A 27,087-nucleotide genomic window follows, 5' to 3' on the forward strand; every position below is an offset into this window, starting at 1 on the left:
TGCAAGACTGTCCTCTATGTGATGTTATACTAGTTGACAGTAACTTTACCTTTTCAAGCTCACAAAACTGTATTTAGGTATTAATGTGTTTCTTCTTTTCTAACAGGCATTACAGACATTGCATACAATGTACCATGAAGCAACAGCATGCCATGTACTTTCTGATCTACTAGAACTTCTTTCCCTACTGTGTGATTTTTTGAAGTGTGTGCGCATGTGCCGTGAACCGCGGGATATTCGGACGTTAATGCTGCAAGTCAAAGAGTGGGTGGAAGTGCTGCGCAAGATTTCTACATTGCTGAATACCTATAATCCACCGGAGATGAGGTCACTCTGCATAGGTAAATTTCTGGACAATTTTTCATTTATCTTCTCAGATTTCTTATGCTAATAACAGTGAAAATTTCTAAGGAAAGAAAAGTTTTGTTTTCTGAACTTACAAGCATTGAAGGGCAATATTGAGGTCCAGTTGTACATAAATACAGATCTTGAAATCATATTAAAAGAACTGTTCCTGCTCAAACACTTTCCTTACAATTATGGATGTTTACATTGTGTGAAAAAAAACCTTCTGCATACCCTTCTGTTTTGACTATATTAACTCCATAGTACAAATATAGAAGTCTGATGAAAATCACGTCCCTCTGATTTCCCGCAGAATCTCTGTTGCACCCATGGTTAAGTGAAGTGTGTGATATGGTGTGTGAAATATTTATAGATCAAAATAGAAAAAAACACTTAGTGATCATACATCTCCTGTTGAAGGTTCAGCTAGCACACATTCAGCCCAAATGAAGTGGTAATGCCCTAACATTGTTAAATAACTTTGTAATTAAATTTTGATTTGTGTAATACTGCACAATTTCAAAGATAAAAACTGATAGTTAGTTTATATCCTTTTGTTATGTGTGCTATATTTTCAATAATTATTGTATATTATATTGTAATTTTGAGATGATATATTTAGAATAATGATGTTAATACTTACTAACTTCAGCAGTTTGCAAATATCCATCAGATAGTTTAAAATGTATTGATCTTTATGACATAATGAAAACTACCAAGGCAAAAACTTTGTTGTGATCTCTGTTATTCCCTTAACTTACAGATTCATTTGTTTGTGTTACTTCATTTTTGTGATTTTGGTAATTTTTTAAATTTAAATCAGTGCAGAGCTTTTAAAAATAATACAGTGAATTGTTTATCCTGTGGTCAGTACAGTTCCTAAAATCATAAGTTTATGAATAGAATGTGTGAGAGTTTGTACCACTTTTGCCATTGACATCATAGTCAATTCCTGCACCTGTAGGCTACCACATGGTATAGATATCTTAATTAGTTCGTTTGTTATCTGGATAACCGCAACGCCGTATTCTACCTGTTTACATGTCTCTGTATTTGAATACATATGCCTATACCATTTTCTTTGGTGCTTCAGCGTATAATGGCTAAACAGGAATGACTAGAGGACAAATTTAAGAATATAGAAGCATATATAAATAGGGGAAAGGTAGATACCACGTATAAGAAAATTAAAGAGGCTTTGGAAAAAAGAAAAGCTGCTATATAAATATCAAGAGTGCAAATGGAAAATGAGTACTAAGCAAAACAGGAAAAGCTGAAAAGTAGAAGGAATAAATTCAAAGGCTAGACAAGAGAAGCATACTTGAAGGCTATATTGTACAAAGAGAAGAGGATGTAGATGAGAATGAAATAGAAGATATGGTACTGTGCAAATAATTTGATAGAGCACTTAAAGACCTAAGTCAAAGCAAATCAGTGTACACAACATTCCCTGAGAACAAGTCATACCTATAGGAAAGCAAGCCATAACAAAACTATTCCACCTGGCATGCAAGACATATGGGACAAGCTAAATACCTTCAGACTTCAAGAAAATTATAATAATTTAAATTCCAAAGAAAAGGCAGTAATAATACAAATTTCAAAGAAAGCAGACACTGTTTGGTGTGAGTAGTACTATACCAACAGTTTAATACACCATGTTTGCAAAATACAAACACAAATTATTTACAAAAGAATAGAAAAACTAGTAGAATCCAACCTTGGGGAAGATCAGTGTGGATTCTGGAGAAATGTACAAACACATGAGGCAGTACCGACTCTTGACTTACCTGAGAAGGTAGGTTAAGGAAAGACATCCATGTTAATAGCTTTTGTAGATTTGGAAAAAGCTGTTGACTGGCGTACACTTGTTGAAATTTTAAACGTAAGCAGGAGTAAAATACACAAAGGGCATGAAAAGGAAGCTCTAATTGAGATGTAAGTGAAAAAGGGTTGTAATCTATCCCCAATGGTATTCAGTCTATGTCTTGAGCAACCAATAAAGAAAACCAAATAAAAATTTGCAGAAGGAATTAAACTTCAGGGAGAAGAAACAAAAACTTATAGTTTGCCAATAACTTTGTAATTCTGTTAAGAGTCTGCAAAGGGCTTGGAAGAGCAGTTGAACAGAATGGACAACGTCTCAAAAGGACACAAGACAAAAACAAAAGCAAAATAAGGTAATGGAATGTAGTCAAATTAAATCAGATGATGCTGAGGGAATTAGATTAAGAAACAAGGCACTAAAAATACTGAATGAGTTTTGGTATTTGGGCACTAAAATACCAAATGATGACTGAAGTAGAGAGTATGTAAAATGTGGACTTGCAATGGAAAGGAAATCGTTTCTGAAGAAGAGAAATTTGTGAACTTCAAATAAAGTGTCACGAATTCTTTTCTGAAGGTATCTATCTGGAGTGTAGCCATGTATGGAAGTGAAATGCAAATTATAAGCAATTCAGATAAGAAAAGAATATTGGGAATGTGATGTTAAAGAAGAATACTGAAGATTACAAGGATACTGTGGTACTGAATAGAATTGAGGAGAAAATAAATTTATCTCATAACTTGGCTAAAAGAAGAGATCAGTTGATAGGACACATTCCATGACATCTAGGGATCACCAATCTAGTACTGAAGGGAAGTGGGGGGGGGGGGGGGGGGGGTAAAAACTGTAGAGGGAGACGAATGCATGAATACAGTAAGTGGTTTCAAAAGGTTGTAGGTTGCAGCAGCGTTCCAGAGGTGAAAAGGCTGGCACAAGATAGAGAAGCATGGAGCACTGCAGCAAACCAATCTTCAGACTGAAGATAACAACAACAATGTGAAGTAGAATAACAATATAGGCTCAGTCATAGGTAAGGCAGGTGGCAGACTACAGTGCACTGACAGAATACTGGGAAAACACAGTCAGTCTACAAAGGAAACAGCTTACAAATCACTTGGGCATCCCATATTAGAATATTACTTGAATGTGTGGGATCCATACAAAGAAGGGCAGCATGAATGGTCACAGGTTTGCTTGACTCATCAGAATGTTAGGAAGACCTAAGTTGGCAGACTTTGAAGAGAGGTATTTCTCCTCTATGAAGACAGAATCAGACTAATTCCAACATGGACAAAGGCATTTACTCAGTCATTCTTACCTCTTTCCAGACACAGCTGAAACAGGAATAAACCCAATCATGTGGTTCTGTGCTAAGTACCCTCTGCCATGCACTTCAGTGGTTTGCAGAGTGTCCTCGTAGATGTAAAAGTATCTTGTTATTGGGGGGGGGGGGGGGGGGGACAGTTTCAAATTTGTCCCTCCGCAAAAAGATAGGTTCCTCCTTCCTGATGTGACGGAAAGAGGCTGATTGGAGCCAGGTACAAATTCTAAAGAGGTGTTACATGAGTCTCCTTCATTCATGACTGACTGTTCAGCACCAATGTGTTGCACACAGTCCTCGAGTTTTGCAACTCTGGACAGACCTATTCAGCTCCTTTCTACAACAATCTTTAAGCATTTTTCCATAAATTGCATTATTGAATGGTTATCTAATAGTACGATGTCCTCACAGGCAAACCATTTAGAAACAAAATATACAGTGGCCATTTTTTAACCTCTTGCATGTCAATTACATATTTAGCTAACTGTTTGTATCGCCCAAACATGTTACAGACCATTCTTTTCAGAGTTAAGTCTTTCCATTTCCAATCCATACTGAAATATCTAAGTTTCATAATCATTGCCTACTTGCTCCAAAACTCTGTGCTCACATCTCATATTTTCTAAAAGAGGATGAGAAATTCACAAGATTGTTCTTCAGTTTAATGTCAGAAACAAAAACTATGTACATGCACTTTTGTCATCGTTATTTTATGGACAGAAGTTTCAGAAGACCCACTTCACATACAATTTATCTTCCTTTTATTAGTTTTTTTTCTTTCTTTTTTCAAGTTAAAACACAAGACTTGATTGCATATCACTAATTGAGATGAGCTGCAAACGATCTGACATCATATGGAGCATCATGATTTAGCAGCATAACTTCAGTAGAATTATATCCCGTGACCAATAACATCATTATACACAGAATAAGAATAGGCTTTAAAAATGGCATGGTTATCAAGATGTGATCCCAGAATAGTCAATAAAACAATGCAAAAGAAAAGATTGGAATGCAGCATTCTGAAAGTCATGAAACCTGTATAATCATATAATACGTAAGATATTTATAACACATTCAAGTTTTTTATTTGAGATCTGCTCCTGTTTGTAGTAATTGCAAAACATCCATAAACTATTGGAAATAACTTCATTTGTTGCAAAATGCAGAAGAAAATGCAACAGTCTTTTGCTGAACGTTAAAATTCTTAATTTGTACTGAAACTATAATATTATTTGCTGTGTAGGAATGACATAATTACCCTTTTAAATGGACATTACACAATACAATCTATGTTCCAATGTTTTCAGAATTTTTATCTTTTTTATATTAATTTCTTATCCACATATTGTCTCTCCATACAGAACTATTGAAGGAAATGGTTCTGCTAATGCCTCAGGAAGTTATACAAGTACTGGTTCCTCTTCTATCTCACTGCCATGCTGTCTTCCAAGAAAATCACAACGCATTGCCAATGGGCCCATACTTCCCTCGCCGTGGACACAAACTACCACCACATGGTATAAAGTCGGGTGCAAGGCCAACCCGTCCTATGGTACAGATGGCTATTCCTCATGGGCAACTGGAGGCTGCTAAGGTCAGCTACAGATATACATATTAGTTGCAAGTTATTATTTAAACTCATTTAAATGTCTTGTTGGAAATATTTGTCTGATGACAATGCCTGTAATTTTTTAATGCATATGAATATTTTTGTTTTTCTAGTTTTAAAACACTGTGTGAGAAATATAAGTGACATAACGTATGAACAAGTAATTCACAGTATGTAACTTATGAACAAGTAACTTACAGTTATCAAACAGTGATGCATTGCTTGTATTATTGTTCTGGCCTAACTGGCTTGACTTTGCACGTTCTGTGTTTGATTAGCTTTTCATACAGTCTCCATGAATGATTATTTAGAGAAAGGTTTGTTCAAGAACATCTCTTTTGCGTGTACCATTTTCATACCACACAACTTGTGAATAAGTATCTTTAAACATTGTATCTCCCTTCCCAACATTGCTAAAATAATGGGAACTGTGAAGACTAATTATTATGTAAGATTCTTGACAACATTCCAAGTAACTTTTTTCAAACATTAATTTCAACCTTTACTTCAATTCAAATGCAACTTTTCTGTTCCTAATCATTTGTTTGTATCCAAATGTTACAAACCAATTTCATGTTGCTTGGTGAAAACTATTGTAATTTTTGATGCAGGGCCTTTCTTTGGCATAGTAAATAGGTATTTGTATTGTGTTGATGCCTATAGTGAATGTAGTGTGGTATAGTGCAGTGCAATGTTTTTTGTGCTGTTGATATGAAAAGTAGGTTGAGCATGAAACCTGGACTCAGCAAGCAGCATCTTCCTCTTGAGTAACACTGAGAGTACCATTAATCTAAATTTTCCTATCAAATAAGAGGGATCACGGTCAGGAGTGTTACTTACTAGCAACATATCAGTATTGAAGTGCTGCTGCAGCTGTTTGTTTACCAATTGTAGCTGTGAAGGCAGTTGCAAATTTTCTACTTCCACTGCACGGAAGTACTCTGTTAGCTCATGGTACAGATGACTCGAAGTTAAACACAGACCAGAATACCAGAATGTGCTGTAGTATTCATTTTTTCACAACTTACAAAAAGAATGCTTTCTGTGTGTGTGTGTGTGTGTGTGTGTGTGTGTGTGTGTGTGTGTGTCTGTGTGTGCGCGCGCGCGCGCCTGCGCGCACATGCACATAAATTTACTTGAAATACAATAAAATTTTAAGAATAGCTGGAATGAAAGATGAAATTGTGCCTTATTGTAGGTGTGAAAACATTCTTGCAATTACTGAAAATGAGACGGAGCTGGAAGGAAGGAAACATATAGTTTAAAGAACAGAACAAGAAAACAGAACTCTAGCAAGCAAGGGTGAAATATGAAAGAAAGGCTGGAATAATGCTTGTTTCATATGATGCAATTGTGGAAGTTATTACAATCCTAGAAGTACAGGGTTATTATATGCCTCTTGTTAATGGTGGCACTGAATTCGCTAAAACATTTTTAAATGATTCACATGCATCAGCATGTACAATGATAAACATCTTACTCTTGAATTTCTCTTCACTACAGTAATGGTTTAAGGAGTATTTTAAAAGATTTGTACATGTAATTATCATGTTAGGACCGTACCTCGCGTGGACATATATGTAAATATTTCTGCATATTATTCACATAGTCATTAAGTACAACATAATGTGCTGCGCAGTTTCATTTACTTTTATTTATAGCTGTACATGTTGTTTTTAACTCTGTTAATGCTGTATCGATAATGATCAAATAAGCTGTATTTCAGATCTGTTTTGGTTGTAAAGCATCTGCGGTGATTTTGTTTGTCTTACACATCAGAAATATAGGCTGTAAGTATGGCTGTAGTAGAAAAAATTAGTTTGTCTCTCTTTCCACTTCTTGCATTTTTAGTAGGTTTTTCTTTACTCTCTTTTGAAGTATCTGGTTTAAGTAGCTAGAAACCGTTACTTTCATTCTTTTTACTTATATAATGTCTTTAAAAAATCTGAAATTGTGGGAGGGGGTGGGGGCATAGTGCAGATAATGGCAGCTTCTTTATTCCATAAACAATTTACACTTGCTTCTAGCAGGTATTTTAAGTTTTGCATTCAGTACTAGTGCTGAGATTGATGTGGGGCGGGGTTTGACAGTCTGCCAGCTACATGTTTAAAAGCAGCTGACATTTTGACATGAAGCCGATGCTTTAGTGCATTCAGTTTCTACTTTTTCCACTCTCCTGCCTTAAAAAACTTGTTTGTACTGAACCACTACCTTAGAAAGAAAAATAAGAATTCCCGGGGTCATATTTATATTATATCAAATTAAACATTTCTCTGTCAAACATCACTTGACAAAAAAGCGAAGCATTTTTATAGCTGTGCGTTTTGCAGAACACAGTAGTTTGAGTAACAGTTTCTCCAGTGCTTCGTTAGACGTTAATCTCAGATACATTACCCCATCGTTTCTTTCATATTTCATTGCTGCATGCTAGTATTCTGTTTTCTTGTTCTGTTCTCTAAATTATGTATCTATATATTTCCTTCCTTTCAGTACTGTCTATGTTCAGTAATAGCAAGAAAGATTTCAAGTCTGCAGTGAGATATAATTTCACATTTAATTCCAGCTGTTCTTAATTTTTTTTATTTATTTATTAATTTTTTTTCAAATATATTTACGCACATGTACAAGAGATAACAGGTGGAATGCATTTTTTGCAATGATTAATTTGTTAATTTACGTAGCTGGAATCTCAAGAAAGTGAAAGTGGAAAATTTTCGACTGCTTTCAAGCTGTGAGTAGCTTTATCTGTTACAGCAACCTTTCCTTCCATCAGGACCTTCAAAATTTCCAATCTACCGGATCCTATCACAGGGTGCATATGACCCGGGACAACCGGGAGATCCGGGAAAAACTCGGAGAATTTTTTCATCCAGGAGAAAACTGGGAAAAATCCGGGAATTTTTCATTGTTTTAGTTAATTTTGACTAGTAAGAACCGATACTCTAACAAAGGTTGTTACTGTATCCTGCTACTGCAGAATAATTCTACAGCAATAAAACATGAACGAAAGGAAAAAAACGAAAATAAAACTTAAATTGCAAAGGAAATGCGCAATATATAACAACAAAACACAGTGCTCATACAAGAGTCTACCAATAGCAAACTGTGTCAAAGACTTAGGAAGACTGCAATGCTTCATAACAACAAATTGCCTCCAGTGAATGTGACGTCAGAACTGTTTACATTCATTTTAGCAGTTACAAGCGGGACCCTGCTTGTGTCTGTGTATGTGCGGCTGGATATGTGTGTGTATGCAAGTGTATACCTGTCCTTTTTTCCCCCTAAGGTAAGTCTTTCCGCTCCCGGGATTGGAATGACTCCCTTAAATATCACATCCTTTCGTCTTTCCCTCTCCTTCCCTCTTTCCTGATGAGGCAACAGTTTGTTGCAAAAGCTTGAATTTCGTGTGTGTGTTTGTGTTTGTTTGTGTGTCTATCGACCTGCCACCACTTTCGTTTGGTAAGTCACATCATCTTTGTTTTTAGATATATTTTTCCACGTGGAATGTTTGAAGACCTCAAGTATTTGGTATAGGTCCACATATATTCTACCTTGAAATACACAAGTGTAGGCTTCATTGTTTACAAACTTTTTTAATAATGAAAGAGTCTCAGACTACGATTAAGACTTGAGTCACAGTGGTATTTGCAAAACTTAGTGACCCAGTGTCATTCTGTTCAATTGCACTGTCCATGCACTAACATCTCAGTCATTTGAAAGTTTTTATCTGTATATTTAGTTATGCTTTTGATAATTAGCTTAGTGCCTGGTATTTAATATTGGCTCACACTAATTATGGTGGCAATCTCTTTCATGAGTCTACATGTAACAGATTCACGACACGGTTGGCTGGTGATATCAGGACGCAGTACATGGACAAAAGTTCTTCACTCATGAATTATAATTCCACACAGTTCATAGTCTCTCTCAGTAACAGTACTTACTGTATTATATTCAGTTTCAGATTTCTTGATTCCAAAACCATCAGAGCGTGGTCACCTCAATGACACAACACACACTTACTGAAGGCACAATTATTCGTATTAATTTGTAGGTTCTTTCACTGACAGAACACTAATACAAAAAGAGAAGATGACTACTATTGTGAAAATTATACTCATTTTGGCAGTGCAGCGGTTGGAGTTTTGATTAGCCACACACCCAGCAGTACTTGTACCCCTCACACCGAATCCTCTCATGCGGCTCTAACAGTGCCTCTCTATACTCCTCGAAAGGGACGCTAATGAGTGTGAAGCAGGCAGTGATACTCTTACAGTGTGTTGTCTAGTCAGTTGTATTTCTAATCTCCTGCAAATGTCACTGGTAGACACTGTTCCACTGATAGCCACATTCATTTATGTAACCAGTTGACAGCATAAAGCACATTGATTAGTTATGTTTTGCTTATAATGATGAAGATTTATAGCTGGTCACATTAGACCAATCACAGAACATGCTCTAAGGGAAATCAGAACATGTAACAATGTGACGCCATGTAAGGAAAATAAGGATGGAAAGCATAAAATCCCACAGATGCTTGCCAAAATTAGCTTCATTATAACAGGAAAAATGTTTGCATTAAGACAATTACACAGATGTCATCACATTTTCTGCATAAAAGGACCAACCAGAAGCAGATTTAAATGTACAACTCTTATTCAGCGATAACTTGACTTCAGCAACCACTTAATTCTTTGCGCTCTCTCACCCTGACATTCTTTCTCACTGCCATTTTAGTTGTGTATTCCAAATCCTGTGAAATGTTTCAGATGTCAAAAGTATTATAACATAACACACTGTCCTGCCCACTTATTAGCAAGGTACATCATCCACATTTCTTCACATACCTCTCTTATCAGCACACCACCTAGGTTGGAACAATGAATGTTGCATATATTTGCAAGAGGAAGGATGACATATTTGAGGCAATGAAATACACAACTCATTGTAGTCATCAAAATTTATGATATCTTTTCATTGTATTTTCAAGAAGCCAGTTAAAAAGGCAGTTGTTTGTACACACACACACACACACACACACACACACACACACACACACGGTGTTGGATTCCTCAGAAAGACTTTCACATGTAGCTGTTCTTGTGCAAATGCTCCTGCCATATCATAACAAGTAAAATTTCATTCAGAAATTTGTTATACTCACAAACAGTCAGACAGCCTGACTATTACTTACCTTCAGGATGGTGGCTCAAATGATTGTCCAGACATCTAGATTTAGATTTCCCATCTCAGCAAGCAGTCTGTCCCTAATAAACTTGTCTTGAACAGTACGTTAAGTACTAAAAAATCTTCCTTCTTTACCATCAAGAACCACTGCTGCCACTATAGCCAACAAAGGGGGAAGGAACTTTAAACTTCAGGTTTTATGGAGGTTTATTAGGTAGTGGCTGGGAGTGGGGAGGGGGGGGGGCAGGGAGTGGGGAGGGGGGGGGGCAGATCAGTCAGAACCCAGGCTAAGAGTGATCCGCCTAGTAAGGAAAAAGTCTGAGATAAAGGAAAAGGTTCCATAGAGAATAATAAGTGAAAGGTAATGTGATAACAAGCTTAGAGATGAAAGGGGGGAAAGAGCGAGAAATTAGGCCAGATATAGAGCAAGAAGAAGGGAAAAACGCAAGTGGAAAAAGTAATACAAAGAAGTACAAAGAATATTAGAGAGAGAATAGAGTGAGTTGCATATGGTAGAAAAAGTTACATAACAGAAAAACAAGTAAAATAAAATAATAATTGTAACAACTCAAATGCAGATAGGAAAGTGTATGGGAGAATGAGAGGATATATTGGATAGCAAGTTCCTACGTTTTTAGTTCTTCTGGCTCTAGCTGCCAGAGACTGTGGTTGTGTGTGTGTGTGTGTGTGTGTGTGTGTGTGTGTGTGTGTGTGTGTGTGTGTGTGTGTGTTTTGGCGGTTCTAAGACCTTGTTGGCCAAAAGCTAACTTTGTGACAGTCTTTTTTGTTGTGCCTTTCTATGACTCAGCATCTTCGTTATATGGTGAGTAGCAACTATCCTTTTCATCATATTGTTCCATTCCATACTGGATTTTCCTGTGTAGCAGAAATGGTTTGGTGATAAGCGAAACATTTTCTTTAAGCAGTTTACCAGGGAGACGCAAGAGTAATGAAAATTTTTCGCTAGCAGTTAGTAGAATAACAGTTCCTAATTCTCCCGGTATGTGCCTCCAGTAGACACAAATTTGTATCAGTTGTCCTACCAGCATTGGTGTGGAAGCATTATTGTGGTCAATGTGATTGTTTTTGTAAATGCTGTTTCATGTGTTTGGTGATTTTTCTAAGACACATTAAATACCAACGTGCTAACATCAGGTTATGTTTCCTGTTAGGGAAATCGGCAACAGAAACTCTCAATACTGTGAGCAGATTATGGGGAAGAAGCTTTGAGCGAGAAATTGGTTTACAAGTGTTTTTTATGGTCCAGTGTCAGTTGAAGACAAATCATGAGTGGGATGTCCTTTGACTTCCAGACTGGGCAAAAAAGACTGAAAAAATCCGTCTTTTGATCACGTTTGATCATCATAGAACAGTCAATGAATTGGTGGAAATAACTGGAATGTTGTGGAGGTCATGCCAACGAATTTTGATTGTAGATGAAATGTGTTGCAGCAAAATCTATCCTGTGTGTACTCTCTGATGTCCAGAAAGCCAGTTGTTTTCCTGTGTGCCAGAAATTGAAAGAAGATCCAGAAATTTATCCGGATTGTGATGCAGAAGTCATTGTCATTGTGGGTAGCGAATTCTTGTGTTACGGATATGACCCAGAAACAAAGCGACACTCCAGCTACTGGAAAACTGCTTCATCACTAAGTCCAAAGAAAGCCAGGCATGTGAGATCCCATGTCAAGGCAGTGTAGGTCTTTTTTTCCCCCTGCCCCCATGAAGTCGTAGAAGGAGTGAAAAAAAAAAAATTGTTGGAGGTCCTAAACAAAATAACTTCAGGTGAGATTGAAAACTATTTTCGCCAATGGCAAAAGGTTTGGACAGATGTAATATATCTGGTGGACTCTATTTTGAAGGTGTTTAAGTTTGGAAAAATGTTCCATTACATGCACAATTTTTGTAAAACAACTGTGCAAAGTGATATTTCCCAAAATAGAAGTAGCTGTGTTTTTTATATACACGAACAAAAAAAACCACACCACCAAAAAATAATTAATGTAGACTAATTAAATCTCAGGAATAAATTTGACTAGGTAACATATTTCAGTGATTAACATTGCAAGATCACAGCTTAATGTAAGGATAAGATAAACTGTTGCAAATGTGAAATGCAGATAACTTAATGATTGGTGTAACCATCAAAATGTTGTTTGTAAGCATGCAAACATGCATGTATTGTGTTGTATAGGTGACAGAAGTTTGTTGGCTTGGAGTTTCATGCCTGTTGCGCTTGGTCGGTCAATACAGGGACAGTTAATGCTGTTTGTGGACGATGCAGGAATTGTCTTGTGACCAAGTAGGCCAAGGCAAGAAGCCAACACTCTGTAGAGCATGTTGGGTTACAGATGTGGTATGTGTGTGAGCCTTATCCTTCTATAAAACACCCCCTGGAATGCTGTTCATGAGTGGCGGCACAAAAGGTTGATTCATCAGATGGATGTACAAATTTGCAGTCAGGGTGCATGGGATAACCACGAGAGTGCTCCTGCTGTCATACGAAATCACACCTCAGACCATAACTCCAGACCTAGTATGTGTAGCATGCAGACTGGATGGTTGCAAGTTCTCATCTGGCCTGCTGCTAACCAACACATGGCCACCATGAGCACCGATGGATATGTAGCTTTCACCATAAAATACAACAGAGCTCCCCCCTGCCTTCCAAAGTACACTACAGGGTGACTGGCTTGGATCTGTCCTTGAAATAACTGATTTGTAACAGTTTGTTGTTTCACTGTGGTGCCAGTTGCTGCTCAGATTGCTGAAGCAGATGCAGTAAAATGCGTCGGAGCCATTTGCCGAATGCAATGGTCTTTGCTCTTGGTAGTGCCACATGGTCGTCTGGAGCCTGGTTTTCTTGCAGCTGTACGTTCTCATGACCTGCCAGCAATCGTGTACAGAGGCTAGATTCCTACCAAGTCTTTAAGCAATATCTATCTTCTCTTAGCCCTTTTACATGACCTCGTTCATACTCAGTGGTGTGTTGAAAATGGTGTCTGTGTCACCTTAAAGGAATTCTGGACTACGTCATCTCACCATGTCCAGTGTCAAAGGTAACCAATGCTCACAACCACTGCAGCATGTATTTAAAGCAAACCTGATCTGCATCTTCGTAATGGTTACTAGTGGATGGTCATCATCTTTCAGATGTAGAAACATGCCTGTCAACTTTTGTTTATGTCGCTCAACTCTTTCACGGTATTGATTTTCCCCACCCCCCGACAGCGTATTCTTCCCTTATTTGTCACCAAAGTGAAAATATGGAGTTTCAGTGAAGTGATTAAAACACAGCTGAATGTAACAAATGCACTCTTGACTAGAGCAACATGTCTACTGGCAGCATCATTTCTGGTACATCCACACTTCAGTAGTAAAATATCAATAACCACAGTGATCACTTATCCAGATCTTTGCCACAGGCTGTTTCATTCCATTGTGTTGTAATCACTTCATTGAAGAACTTAATATCTGCACTTCAGGGAAGAACATACAACAACACATCAATTTCTATTTTGTGAAATATTACTTGTAAATCTGTTGGTCATAACTGTGTGTTACACAGTATCTTTTCTTCAGCAACTTGGCCTCGTTAGCTTTTATATTTTGTTAACATTAGAACGCCTATTGCATACAAATGCAGCATTTTACAATTAGGTGGTCTTGCTTATTGCGGTAGTTCAGACACATCTCTATGTAAATGCATAAAATTAATTTTTGACAGTTATAGGCTCTGACATTATTGTTTAAAACTTCTAAATCTCACAAAAGCTACATTTCTCAAGTAGCTGTAGTGTTTAGTGACCTACAGTATTCTGTTTTAAATTGTTAAATTTTTGTTCTAGGGAGTGGACGAGGAATATGATCATGCACTTCATGATTTTTATTCTCCATATCACGAATTCATTGATGTCATGTGTCGATTGGCTATAAACAATGAATGCATGTCAGAAGCACTTGTGAACTTGAGTGCCATGGTGGGCTTTGAAGGTGTTCCTCTGCATTTAACATTCTTCCCAAAGCTATGGGTCGACATTTACCATGCACAGGTTAGAATTCTTCTTTATTATTTCATGTTTTATGTATGTCCATCAGTACTTATTAAAATGTATTATACTATCTTGTTAAGTTTTAATGAGAAAATTTTGTTGACATTCTAGACATAGTCATGTTATTCACCGTACTGTAATTGGGTCCTGTCAAACTGATAAACTATTAGTCCTCTACATTGACTGTTGTTTCCATAATTCACTGTGAGCTATTACTTTCTCCATCCTTGACTGGCTTCAAAACTGACAAGACATTAAAGTTGTGAACTTACCTTCCTCTTACATTGATTGTGATATTTGCCCAGTGGTTATTGTTGCTGTATAAAAATACCGGAATAACTCATAAATTATGTAATATTGTTGACTGTTACTCTATTGAAGTGGGAGTGGGAGGAAGATATGGAGACAGAAGATAGACAGGCAGTCATACATACTTTTATGTTGTAATTTCATGTACTAACATGTTCCATGACCTTGAAGATTTGCTCCTAATTTGGTCCTACAGAACTTGACGTGTAAATAAAACAAATAAATAGCTGAAATTACATCATAAAATATTGACACATGTTTGGAACATATACTCTCAAATAGTACTAATTTCAGAAAGATGATGATGACACACAAATATTTTTGAAAATTACATCACTTGGAAAGAATGATCTTACTGAATCCAAGCTTGAAGGCCATTACAGCATTATATCAGAAAGCTGATTCAAAGTGCAGGGATAGGGAATACACCATAGTACAGTCCATCTTTTCTGTGACCAAAAATGGCTGTGCTATTTCAAGCTCGTACAGTGAGGAACCTACATTTGAAGCGAAAAATTGAAGCGATTGCTACTAGTATTCCTTGTCAATGTGAAAGTGTGCCATAACATCATGTTAATGGGTTGGAAGGAGCAGTCTTTCGAAAATTAACTACATTGACATCACACGTTATGGGTTGTACTGTTTCCAGGCTTGCCATTGCACTGGTCACCATTGCCTAGAAATGTTTCATGTTGAAATGGCCATGTGAACTGCGTCACTGGACGGATCATGCTGCAACAAATTCTGCAGTGATGGTTACCTCAGTTGTTGGTCCAAGCAGCTTGCTTTGTGGAATGAAATAGTGGAAAAATGTCAAGCAGGTTGCTTGGAGTATCATTAGGCACAACATGTCAACATTACTGTAACCTACTAAGGACAACGTAGGATATAAACTGCTACATCAGTGAAGTTTTAGATCTCATCGTGTCACCCTTCTTTCAGATAACTCTGAATTCATTCATGTCATATTTCAGCAGAACATTCAGAATATTAGGTAATCTTGCTGTCCTGGAATGCATGTTTTCACAAACAGTAGTTTGCTTACTGTCATTGAATTGAGGTGTAATTGACTTTATAATGAAAATGATAGATTGCTTCTCACCACATAGGAGACATTGAGTAACAGAGAAGCACATTGGTGGTGATGGTGGTGGTTACTACTGGATATTATTAGCTATCAGGCTGTGTCTTTACACACACACACACACACACACACACACACACACACACCTTGATGTCTTTGACTGCTTCTGAGAGGTGTGGCAACCATTGCTGGGACAGTTAGTGGGTGTATAGGAGAGACATAGGATGGGGAAGGAGAGGGCTAGCAGCTTAAAGGTGGGGAAAAATGCTAATGCTGCTTTTGGTAGTGGCAGGAACAGGATAGTGAGCTGCTAGGTGCAGTGTTAGAAGGCTGCGCTGAGGTGGGAAATGAGGGAAGCAGCATCATTTGCACAATGATGCTGCATTGGTAGTTGTATGTAGGGCTGCAGTGGAAGCAAGGAAGAGGATCTGATGGTAGAGGATAGAGACTAGCGAAGGTTGAGTCCGGGGAGGTCATGGGATTGAAGGATAAGTTGCAGGGGGAGTTCACAATTGCACAGTTCAGAAAAGCCAGTGTTAGTGGGAAGAATGTACATGACACAAGCTATGATATGATCATTAAAGTGCAGCACATTGTCTTAGGTGGCATGCTCAACAATTTGATGGTCCAACTGTCCCTTGGTCATTGTTTGCCAATAGACATCCATTCAGACAGACAATTTGTTATGTTAGGTCCACAACGAATGCATCACAGTGATTGCAGCTAAGTGGTAGATCAGATGGCTGCTTTCATTGGTTGGGTTGTTTGAGGGAAGAGACCAAACAGCGAGGGCATCGGTCTCATGGGATTAGGGAAGGATGGGGAAGGCAGTCGGTCGTGCCCTTTCAAAGGAACCATCCCGGCATTTGCCAGGAGTGATTTAGGGAAATCACGGAAAACCTAAATCAGGATGGCCGAACGCGGGATTGAACCGTTGTGCTCCCAAATGCAAGGCCAGTGTGCTAACCATTGCGCCACCTTGCTCGGTGCTTTCATTGGTGGCTCTCCCTTTAATGGAGGATAAGACATCTGTGACAGGATTGCAGAAGGAGGTAGTGGGAAGATGTATGCAGCAGATCTTGTATCTAAGTATATTGTTGGGATATGAGCCAAGGGGTCGGTGGTTGGGAGTTTGGATGGCTTAGGGGTACACAAGGATATTGCTTAGATTGGGTGGGCAGTGGAATATCACAATGGGAGGGGTGTGGAAGGTATTTCTCCTTTCAGGACACAATGAGAGGTAGTCAAAATTTTAGCAGAGAACATGGTTCAGTTGTTTCAGTCCTGGGTAGTATTGAGTCACAAGGGTGAGGGTAATGCTCTTTTGCAGCCAGACAGGCTACAGAGTTGAATTGTAGGTTACTATGGAGACAAGGCATGGGAGATCTGTTTCTGGAAAAGGTGGGGGGATTAATTTTTGTGTGCGAAGGCCTCAGTGAGACCCTTGCCAAATTTGGAGAGGGACTGCTCATCACCATAGTTGAAAGGACCACTGTTGGCTACTGTATGGGAGGCACTTCCTGATGTGGAATAGGTAGCAGCTGTATTGTTGGTAGTTGCTAGATTTGGTGTGGATAGAGGTAGAGATTTAGTCTTGGGTGGAGCTCAACATCGAGGAAGGTGGTTTGTTGAGCTGAAGAGGACTAGATGAAGTGAATGGGTGAGTAGTTATTGATGTTCTGGAGGAATGTTGATAGGGTGTCCTCATTCTTTCTAGGCAGCATTATTATTGTCAAAAGAAATATAGTAATATGTGGGTAAGGTATTAAACAACAAAGCATTTGTATAACAACTTTCATTGAGCATACCTTGCGTGATGTTTTTATTGCCTTATTTTTTGACATTTGTTATTAGCTTTTGAACAGTTTGTATCCATCTGTCCATAAGCTAGCAAAGCTGGCAGGTGCCCTGTCATCGTCCGCTAATATCAGACCTCACAAATGGTCTCTCAAAGATTCAAACAAGTGCAAATTAATAGTGTCATGCCCAGGCAGTGTGTTTAAACATCTCAGATTTCAAGCCTCATAACATCCTTAGCATGCATAGTCATATGAAAGTGTGTTTTATCATGTAGTAGCAGTACTCCTGTGAGAAAAGTTGCAAGCAATTTGATCACACGGCAAGCCACCGCAAAAGGCACCAGTCAATTTGACCTTCCCACAGGAAGTGCACAAGTATAGGGCTCATGGCAGCCACAGAGATCAACTGCATTCCATTTTTAGTGTCTTGTGATTGAAAACAATAGGGCTTAAACTTCCTTCCATCCTCTCTTTTCCCTTCCTCCTGTTACTGAATTCAAGATTAGAATTGTTTCTCTCAAACTTCTCCATTTTCTGATACCAAAATTATCTTCATATAATACTCCTTAAGGTCTTCTTTCTATTCTTCATGTTATCCTAGCCAATAGTCATTGTATTGGTCGTAATTTAGTTTTTCATATTTTTCTTGAAACTTCGATGGTATAGCTCCTGTTTTACAGCCTTTTTGATTCAGAATTAAATAAATTTTGTCATCCACAGATTTCAGTACTTGTAGGAGAATAATGCTTGCCTCATCCAGACCCTCTGATAAGTTCTACTTGCCTTCTGGACTGTACCAAATAGCAGGCACTCAAAGGACCTCATCAAGGCTTGTCAAGGTTGTCAAGTATAACCTCTACCCATACTAACTCATAGTAAATACAAGGTAAACTACTTCTAACAAACAAACCACTAAAAATTCTATTTACTCCATCCTTTCAAAAACTGTCACATTCTTCTCAAAATAAAACCCACGGTCCATGATCTGTGGGTTGGTCGATACCACCAGTCTTCCACAATCATATGCTCTGGATGAGCTTCAGTAAACTGGCTTTTGGCCAGAAAGCTCAACGTCAGACTTTGCTACTTGCTAATATGGAATGTTTCTCTTTGACATTTGCCACATCACAGTTGTGTTAATCTTACTCAGATATTACAGGGCTGTGTCTGTGGAAACCTTATACATCTGTAACTACTCATGATTACAGAAGATAAAATGGGTGGATAGCAAATATTGAAAGGAATAAAGGTAGCAATTCACAATACAGGTGAATGGTAAAGCTAACAACTCACTGTACGGTTTAGGTGTTGAACAGTGAACAGGTACTTAAACAAGACTGATAATGATACAAGCTTCAAGATTAGTTTTTCTAGTAGCTGTACTGTATGTACATTAATTTAAACCATTAGCTTTACCTATTTGTGCGTTGGCACTGCTTAACAGTGATGTTGCTATTGACGGCCTACATCACATGACATGAGCTATGATTGGCTAACAAAAGTACATCGTACAGCACAATGTTGATTTTGTGCTTTTTGGAAGCTACCATGCTGTATTTGGTGGAAATTGTATGTATACTTTCATAATACAAAAATATGCAGTAAACATGTTGCCGCACTTTAAAGATCTTTCCAAAATGCTTTTTTTTTGCTGAATGTCATTTCTTAAAGTGCTCAAAAGTTCTATGTTGATGTATAAAATCTTTACCATTCAATGGGTTGATAAGTTTTACAGTTCCGAGGTCAAGTATATTGTCACTTAACATGGAAAAAACTGTACTTTAACCCAGGTTATTGTCAGGAGGAGTCACCTTTCCTGTCCTCTCAGCCAGCAAGATCAGGCATTCACAGAGGGTAGGATTACTTGTAGTTGGGAGCTTCAGTGTGATGCGCGACATGGGCTGCTTAGAGATGTGGCTGCCCACGAATCCATTGTGTACTCTGTGTGCATAGCAGGGGGAGTCAACCCAAATGTAATATGGATCGTGCCTGATGCCAACTAGAGCACAGGGAGCCGCCAACTGTAGTTTATGGCTTACGTTCCCTACTAATGATGTGTGTCGCTTTGGATCAGAAGAAAATCTCTCTGGTTTCTGGCGGTTTTGTGACACTGTAGGCTGCAGGTTCCTTAACTTGCCCCTGAGGGTGGTGATGTATCGGGTACTGCTTAATAGGTCAGGGTTCCATTACACGAAGGAGATAGCTACACAGGTAGTGGGGACTGTGTAGAATGGACTGGGTGACTTTTTAGGTTAGGGGGTCTCGGGTCCTCAGTGTCAAAGGGTACAGGTGAAACACAGGACATGGGTAGATGTGAGCCATAAGTTTTATAACTATAAATTGTCATAGCTTGTTTTGGAAAGAATCAGCGTTCCAGTAGTTAATAGAAAAGTACTGTAGCTCAAATTGCTATAGATACTGAAAGCTGGCTTAGCCAGAGATGAGTTCAGCCGAATTTTTAAGAAGAATGTGACAGTTTTTGAAAGGATGGATTAAATAGAATTTGTAGTGGTTTGTTTGTTAGAAGTAGTTTACCTTGTATTTCCTATGAGTTATTATGGGTAGAGGTTATACTGGACAACCAGAATAAATGAATAATTGGTTCCTTTTATCGATATGCTACACAGATGATATAATGGCTGAAAGATTCAAAGAAAACTTGAATATCATCTCCAGTAGATACTCCACTCATACACTTAAAGTTGGGGGTGACTTCAACCTACCCTCAACATGTTGGCAGAAATAAATGTCTGCAATAGAAGTAAACACTTTGTCCAAGAATTATTTTGACTTATGTAGTTATTAATGATGTGTTGCACTTCGATCAGAAGACTTTCTGTCTGTCTATCTAGCAGCTATCTGAAGTGGTAAAGAGTGCCAGTATTCCTTCCAAGATGAAGGCAGAACTCACCATCCATAGCATCATTGACAGAATGAAGATAGTAGGAGTGATCCACTAAATTACAGGACCATATCATTAACATCGATATGCAGTAGGATTTTGGAATATATATTGTGTTCGAACATTATGAATTACCTCGGAAGAGAACGCTCTGTTTGCACACAATCAACACAGGCTTAGAAAACATCATTCTTGTGAAACACAGCTAGCTCTTTACACACACAAAGTGTTGAGTGCTATTGACAAGGGATTTCAAATTGATTCCATGTTTATAGATTTCCAAAAGGCTTTTCACACTAGACCACACAAACGGCTTGTAGTGAAATTGCATGCTTATGGAATATTGTCTCAGTTATGTGACTGGGTTCATGATTTCCTGACAGAGAGGTCACAGTTCGTAGTAACTGATGGAAAGTCATCGAGTAAAACAGAAGTGATTTCTGGCTTTACCCGAGGTAGCGCTATGGGCCCTTTGCTCTTCCTTGTGTGCGTAAACTATTTAGGGGACAACCTGAGCAGCCGTCTTAGGCTGTTTCCAGATTACACTGTCATTTATCGACTACTAAAGTCATCATAAGATCAAAAGAAATTGCTAAACGATTTGGAAAAGATATTTGAATAGTGCAAAAATTGGCGATTAACTCTAAATAATGAAAAGTGTCAGGTCATCCACACGAGTACTAAAAAGAATCCGTTAAACTCTTACACGATAAATCAGTCTAATCTAAAGGCCATAAATTTGACTAAATAGTTAGGAATTACAAGTACGAACAATGTCAATTGGAAAGAACACATTGAAAATGTTGTGAAGAAGGCAAATCAAAGGCTGCGTTTTATTTGCAGAACACTTAGAAAACGTCACAGATCTACTAAAGAGACTGTCTACACTACGCTTATTCGTCCTCCTCTTTTGGAGTACAGCTGTGTGGTCTAGGATCCTTACCAGCTAAGATTAATGGAGTACGTTGAGAAAGTTTGTAATGGAGTAAATCAAGAAAGTTCAACGAAGAGCAGCACATTTTGTATTACCGCAAAATACAGGAGAGAGAGTCACGAACATGATATAGGATTTGGGATGGACACTATTAAAATAAAGGCTATTTTGTTAAGGCAGAATCTTCTCACAAAATTTCAGTCACTAACTTTCTCCTCTGAATGCAAAAAAATTTGTTGATGCTGATCTACATTGGGAGAAACGATCATCATAATAAAATAAGGGAAATCAGAGCTCGCACGGGAAGATATAGGTGTTCGTTTTTTACATGCACTGTTTGTGAGTGGAATAATAGAGAATTATGTAAAGGTGGTTCAATGAACTTTGTGCCAGACATGTAAGTATTATTTGCAGAATATCCATGTAGATGGAGAATCGATTGCAAACCTTTAATACAAAGCCAAGTGGAAGGTCTGAGTTGGAGGCACAGGAGGTAAATGAAATCGTAATCTGCAAACAATCTAAGAGAGCTGCTGAGATTGTCTCCTAAATTGTTTATGTGTATTTTGAGCATATTGTTTCGGAGCCCACTTGAAAAGTAGGTGGCTATGAAAACATACTTGATCTCTTAGCAACAAATAATCCTGAGCAAATAGGGAGCCTCATGATGGATACAGGGATTAGTGGCCACAAGGTCATTGTAGGAAGACTTATTACTGTAACATCCAAACCCACAAAATATATCTACTTAAAAAGGCAGATAAAAATTCCCTTGATGCCTTCCTAAAAGACAGTCTCCATTCCTTCCGAATTCACTATGTACGTGTAAACCTGATGTGGTTTGAATTCAAAACAACAATATTGACGGTGATTGAGAGATTTATACTAATAAATTAATAAGCAATGGAACTGATCCCCCATGGTACACAAAACATTCAGAACACTTTTGCAGAATCAACAAGAAAAGCACACGAAATTAGAAAAAAGAAAGAAGATTGGCAATGTTTTGTGGAAGTTTGAAATTTAAAGCAGACTTCAGCATGGGATGCTTTTAATAGTTTCCAATATGGCGAAACACTTTCTTGTAATCTCACAGAAAATCCAAAGGTATTCTGGTCATATATAAGTACACAAGCGGCTAGACATAATTAGTATCTTCACTGCATAACAGTCATAGTAATGTTATGGATGACATTACTGCTAAAAAGAAGTTACTAAATAGTTTTCTGAATTTGTTCACCAAAAAAGACAAAGTAAATACTCCAGAATTTAAATAAAGAACAGCTGCCAACTTGAATAAATTAGAAGTAGATATCTTGTGTGTAGGGAAGCAACTTGAATCACTTATGTAACCCAAATAGTTTTCTTTCAGAATATGCCAATATAAAGGTCCATACTTAGTAATCGTTTACAACCACTCGCCTGGCAAAAGGTCTATATCTAAAGGCTGGAGAGTTGCACAGGTCATACCAGTACTCAAGAAAGGAAATAAAAGTAATCCACTGAATGAGAGGTCAATACCACTGACGTTGATAAGCAGTAGGATTTTGGAACATACACTGTGTTGGCACTTTATGACTTACCTCAAAGAATACAGTTTATTGATAATGACATGAATTCATAAAATTTTGTTGTTGTCAAATGCAATTAGCTCTTTAGTCATATGCAGCAATGTTTGCTCAACAGAGGATCTCAAACTGATTCCACATTTCTAAATTTCCAGAAGGCTTTTGACACCATTCCTCACAAGTGACTTTTAATCAAGTCATATGCGTATGATCTAGTGTTAGAAAGGTCACATTTTGTAATAACTGATGGAAAGTCATCAAGTAAAATGGAAGTGATGTATGGCAATCCCAAAGGAAGTGGTTTACGTCCTTTGTTGTTCCTAATCTATTCTATATAAATGATTTAGGACACAATCTTAGCAGCTCTCTTAGATTGTTTACAGATCACAGATATACATGAGTTGAGATGGTAATCATTAAAACAAAGACACTTTCATTGTGACAAGATATCCTCATAAAATCTCAGTCACAGACTTTCTTCTCCAAATGTGAAAATATTCTGGTGACATCAACCTACAGAGGGAGAAATGATCATCATAGTAAAATAAGAGATCGGAGCTCACGCAGAAACATATAAGGTTTTCTTCTTCTTCTCTCTCTCTCTCATATATATATATATATATATATATATGGTTATAATAGAGGGAAACATTCCACACAGGAAAAATATATCTAAAAACAAAGATGATGTGACTTACCAAATGAAAGTGCTGGCAGGTCGACAGACACACAAACAAACACAAACATACACACAAAATTCAAGCTTTCGCAACAAACTGTTGCCTCATCAGGAAAGAGGGAAGGAGAGGGAAAGACGAAAGGATGTGGGTTTTAAGGGAGAGGGTAAGGAGTCATTCCAATCCCGGGAGCGGAAAGACTTACCTTAGGGGGAAAAAAGGACGGGTATACACTCGCGCGCGCGCGCGCACACACACACACATCCATCCACACATATACAGACACAAGCAGACATATTTAAATATGTCTGCTTGTGTCTGTATATGTGTGGATGGATATGTGTGTGTGTGCGAGTGTATACCCGTCCTTTTTTCCCCCCTAAGGTAAGTCTTTCCGCTCCTGGGATTGGTATGACTCCTTACCCTCTCCCTTAAAACCCAAATCCTTTCGTCTTTCCCTCTCCTTCCCTCTTTCCTGACGAGGCAACAGTTTGTTGCGAAAGCTTGAATTTTGTGTGTATGTATGTGTCTGTTTGTGTTTCTATCGACCTGCCAGCACTTTCGTATAGACACACACACACTGTTAAAGAGTGGAAGATACAGTGCAGAAGTGGTTTGATGATCCCTCTGCCTGGCATGCAAGAGTGAATCGCAGATAGTCATGTAGATGTAGGAGTATTCCAGGGGTCACAAGTTCATGCTGTTTATCTTTAGCTGTTATCAGGTATTCTTTCTTGTTCTTGTGCTTCTAAAGATCATTTAAACTTCATTCTTGGTTAAAACTTAATGTTATTAATCAAAGAGAAGAAAAGAGTTTTCCAATTGATCCACCTCCTTACTGGAGTAATAATTTTTCCTGGTGGTGACTCAGCTCATCATGTAAAATATACTGGCCTGCAAATTTGGTTAGCCCTGACCACCAAGGTTTTAATGACACCTCTTTTTTGTATTGTGTCTTATCAGTGTGTGCAGCTCTTCTGTATATCTTTTGGTTCCTTTGCTTTCTTTCTCCATCTTTGATTAGATTTTGTGGTGATACTATTGAGACATGCCAAGAAGCCATCCAACTCCTGTCCACCTTGGGTACATACTACAAAGGGATCATCCACATTGTTGTACCACCTAAGTGGTCTTTAATGGCTATCTGAAGCGCCTGCTGTTCAAAAATATTCATAAACAAGATAGCTGCCTTTGGCCATCCAGTCAGTTTACTTCATTGCTGTACTGGAAATCCGTTGTAGTGAGACAGTCAGAAAAATGTCTGCTGTATTGTGATATAGCTACATTCACAGGAAACTTTGTAAATAAGGACAAGACTATGCTCTAGCCAATGTTCATGCCTTTTAGTTTTTCAATAAAATGCACAAAGTTTTTAATATAATTGATGCTTCTACCAATAGGGTTTCTGGAATATCTTCTTTGTGGGTTAGAAACCCAATAGCACACAAAATAGGTCTCAAAGGAACCTCTGGTTTGAGCACTTTTGGTGAACTATGCAGTATGGGTGGATAAGCTTCCATCCTAAGAGTTGTTTCTTTCATCTGAAGAGAGGAGACATTTTTACCAATTGATTGGTGATTCTTAAAACTTTCATTGTGCAATCTCTCTGAAACTTTTTGTAAGTAGTTTGTTTAAAAAATTATTAAGCTTCTTATGGTAATCTCCACTCTTCGCTGCAATTGTTGCATTATCATTGGCAATGCATTGATGTTCCTCAGCGACTTCCCTTCCAGTAATGACAAATTATTGTAGTATAAAACAAATAAAGAGGAAAAGTATCAGAATAATGCTTAAAATGCTATTATACAGGCCACTGCCAGGTGGTGCAGAAACCTACTTTCAAAACAAAAAATATGTATGTGTTATGCAGAAAGTAATACAAAGTACTGAAGTGGACAAAACAACATGGATTCCATACAACATAAATGAACATAGCCATTTATTGCTACCGTGTATGCACAAGAATTCACTTGAGCCCACTACCTGATGCAGCCCACACATTCAGCTTCACAAATTCAGTTAAAATAAACAGAGACAAAAGCAAAAGATGCAATTACAAACCAGATGAAATAATAGTGACAATAACTACAATAAGAATTACCAAATGAAAGAAACAGTAGGGTGGATATTTTATAAAAAAACATCTGCTATATTATGGAATATAACAGTAAAAAGAGACACTGATTGATGATAAATATGGTAAAGTAAGGAAGAGATGAAACTCAGATTAATAAATCAGCAATTGATAACCTCCAGATCAGACCAACAGTCTATATAAATTTCCAACTTCTTAAGACATATCACGAGGATAGCAGGTCGCATATCTAGGATTGTTTGCATTTGTAGTTCACTTCTTCAATTAGTCTTGCTAGGATGGACAGGACGTGTGCATGCTGTGTGCATACACAGGAGGAGCTGGCCGCAGTTTGCGAACAGCTGAATGTACTGTTGGCTATGGTAATTCACCTTCAGGCTGCTGCTTCGGGATGTATCGATGGCGGAGAGAATTTGGCACATCACATGGGACACCTCATGTGTACTTGTGTTGCCCACAGGCTCTGCTTCCAAGGCACCTCCTAGTGCACCTGACATGGTGGATCTGACCTCACAGCAGGGCGAGTGGTGGGAGGTAATGTGTTCGCGTCGCCTGAGGCGGAGGACCAATGTGGAGACTGGCCACCTGGCCTTGCCCGTTCACCCTGTGAGTGGACAGGTGGCTGCTCTTTCAGCAGGTTCCAAGCAGGCACACAGGGGGAGGGATTTATTAGTTATTGGGTGCTCCAATGTTAGGCCCCTTAGACAGATAGCTTTCAGGGCTGGAAAGAAAGCCACTGTGCACTCAGTATGTCTGCCTGGGGGCCTCATCCGTGACGTGGGGGCCTCATCCGAGATGTCGAGGTGGCTTTGCCTGTGGCATCCAGCATGCAGGGTGCAGTCATGTGCATGTTGTGGCTCACATCAGCACCAACGACGCCTGTCGCATGGGTTTCTGAGGTGATCCTCAGTTTGTACAGGCAACTGGTGGAGGTGGTGAAGACTGCTGCACTCGCACGCAGAGTGCAACCAGATCTCTCAAAGCTCTCAATTTGCAGCATCATTCCCAGAGTTGATCAGGGTCCTTTGGTTTGGAGCTGAGTGGAGGGTCTCAACAAAAGGCTTCATTGTCTCTGTGATGGTCTTGGATGTTGATTTTTAGACCTGCATTATTGAATGGGGATTTGTAGGTCTCCCCTTGATAGGTCAGGGGTGCAAAGGAAGCGGCTTCTTGGATAGCAGAGCACTTGTGGAGTGCACATGAGGGCTTTTAGGCTAGGCGGTAGTTTGAGGTGCTCTGATGAACTGGCACCAGTTGACTCACAGCAAGGGAAGTTCAGAATAAAGACACTTCGACTGTCACAATTTTATCAGTAAACTGTCAAAGTATTCATAATAAAAGTCCCAAATTTACTACCCTCCAGTAAAGTTCTCA

The 27,087-nt window shown here is 38.4% G+C and overlaps 1 protein-coding gene across 1 annotated transcript in view; it reads left to right on the top strand.

Moving 5' to 3' along the window:
• LOC124788817 (ubiquitin carboxyl-terminal hydrolase 34) overlaps positions 1-27,087 on the top strand; it is a 518,595-nt gene that overhangs the window by 453,890 nt on the left and 37,618 nt on the right. Inside the window, exons 47-49 of the mRNA XM_047256101.1 lie at positions 107-341; positions 4,859-5,091; positions 14,142-14,345. Of these exons, the coding sequence (XP_047112057.1) occupies positions 107-341; positions 4,859-5,091; positions 14,142-14,345 (672 nt within the window). The remainder of the gene's footprint in view (positions 1-106; positions 342-4,858; positions 5,092-14,141; positions 14,346-27,087) is intronic.

The sequence above is a fragment of the Schistocerca piceifrons genome, chromosome 1 (genome assembly GCF_021461385.2).
Source record: "Schistocerca piceifrons isolate TAMUIC-IGC-003096 chromosome 1, iqSchPice1.1, whole genome shotgun sequence".
In the NCBI taxonomy this organism is placed as follows: Eukaryota; Metazoa; Arthropoda; class Insecta; order Orthoptera; family Acrididae; genus Schistocerca; species Schistocerca piceifrons.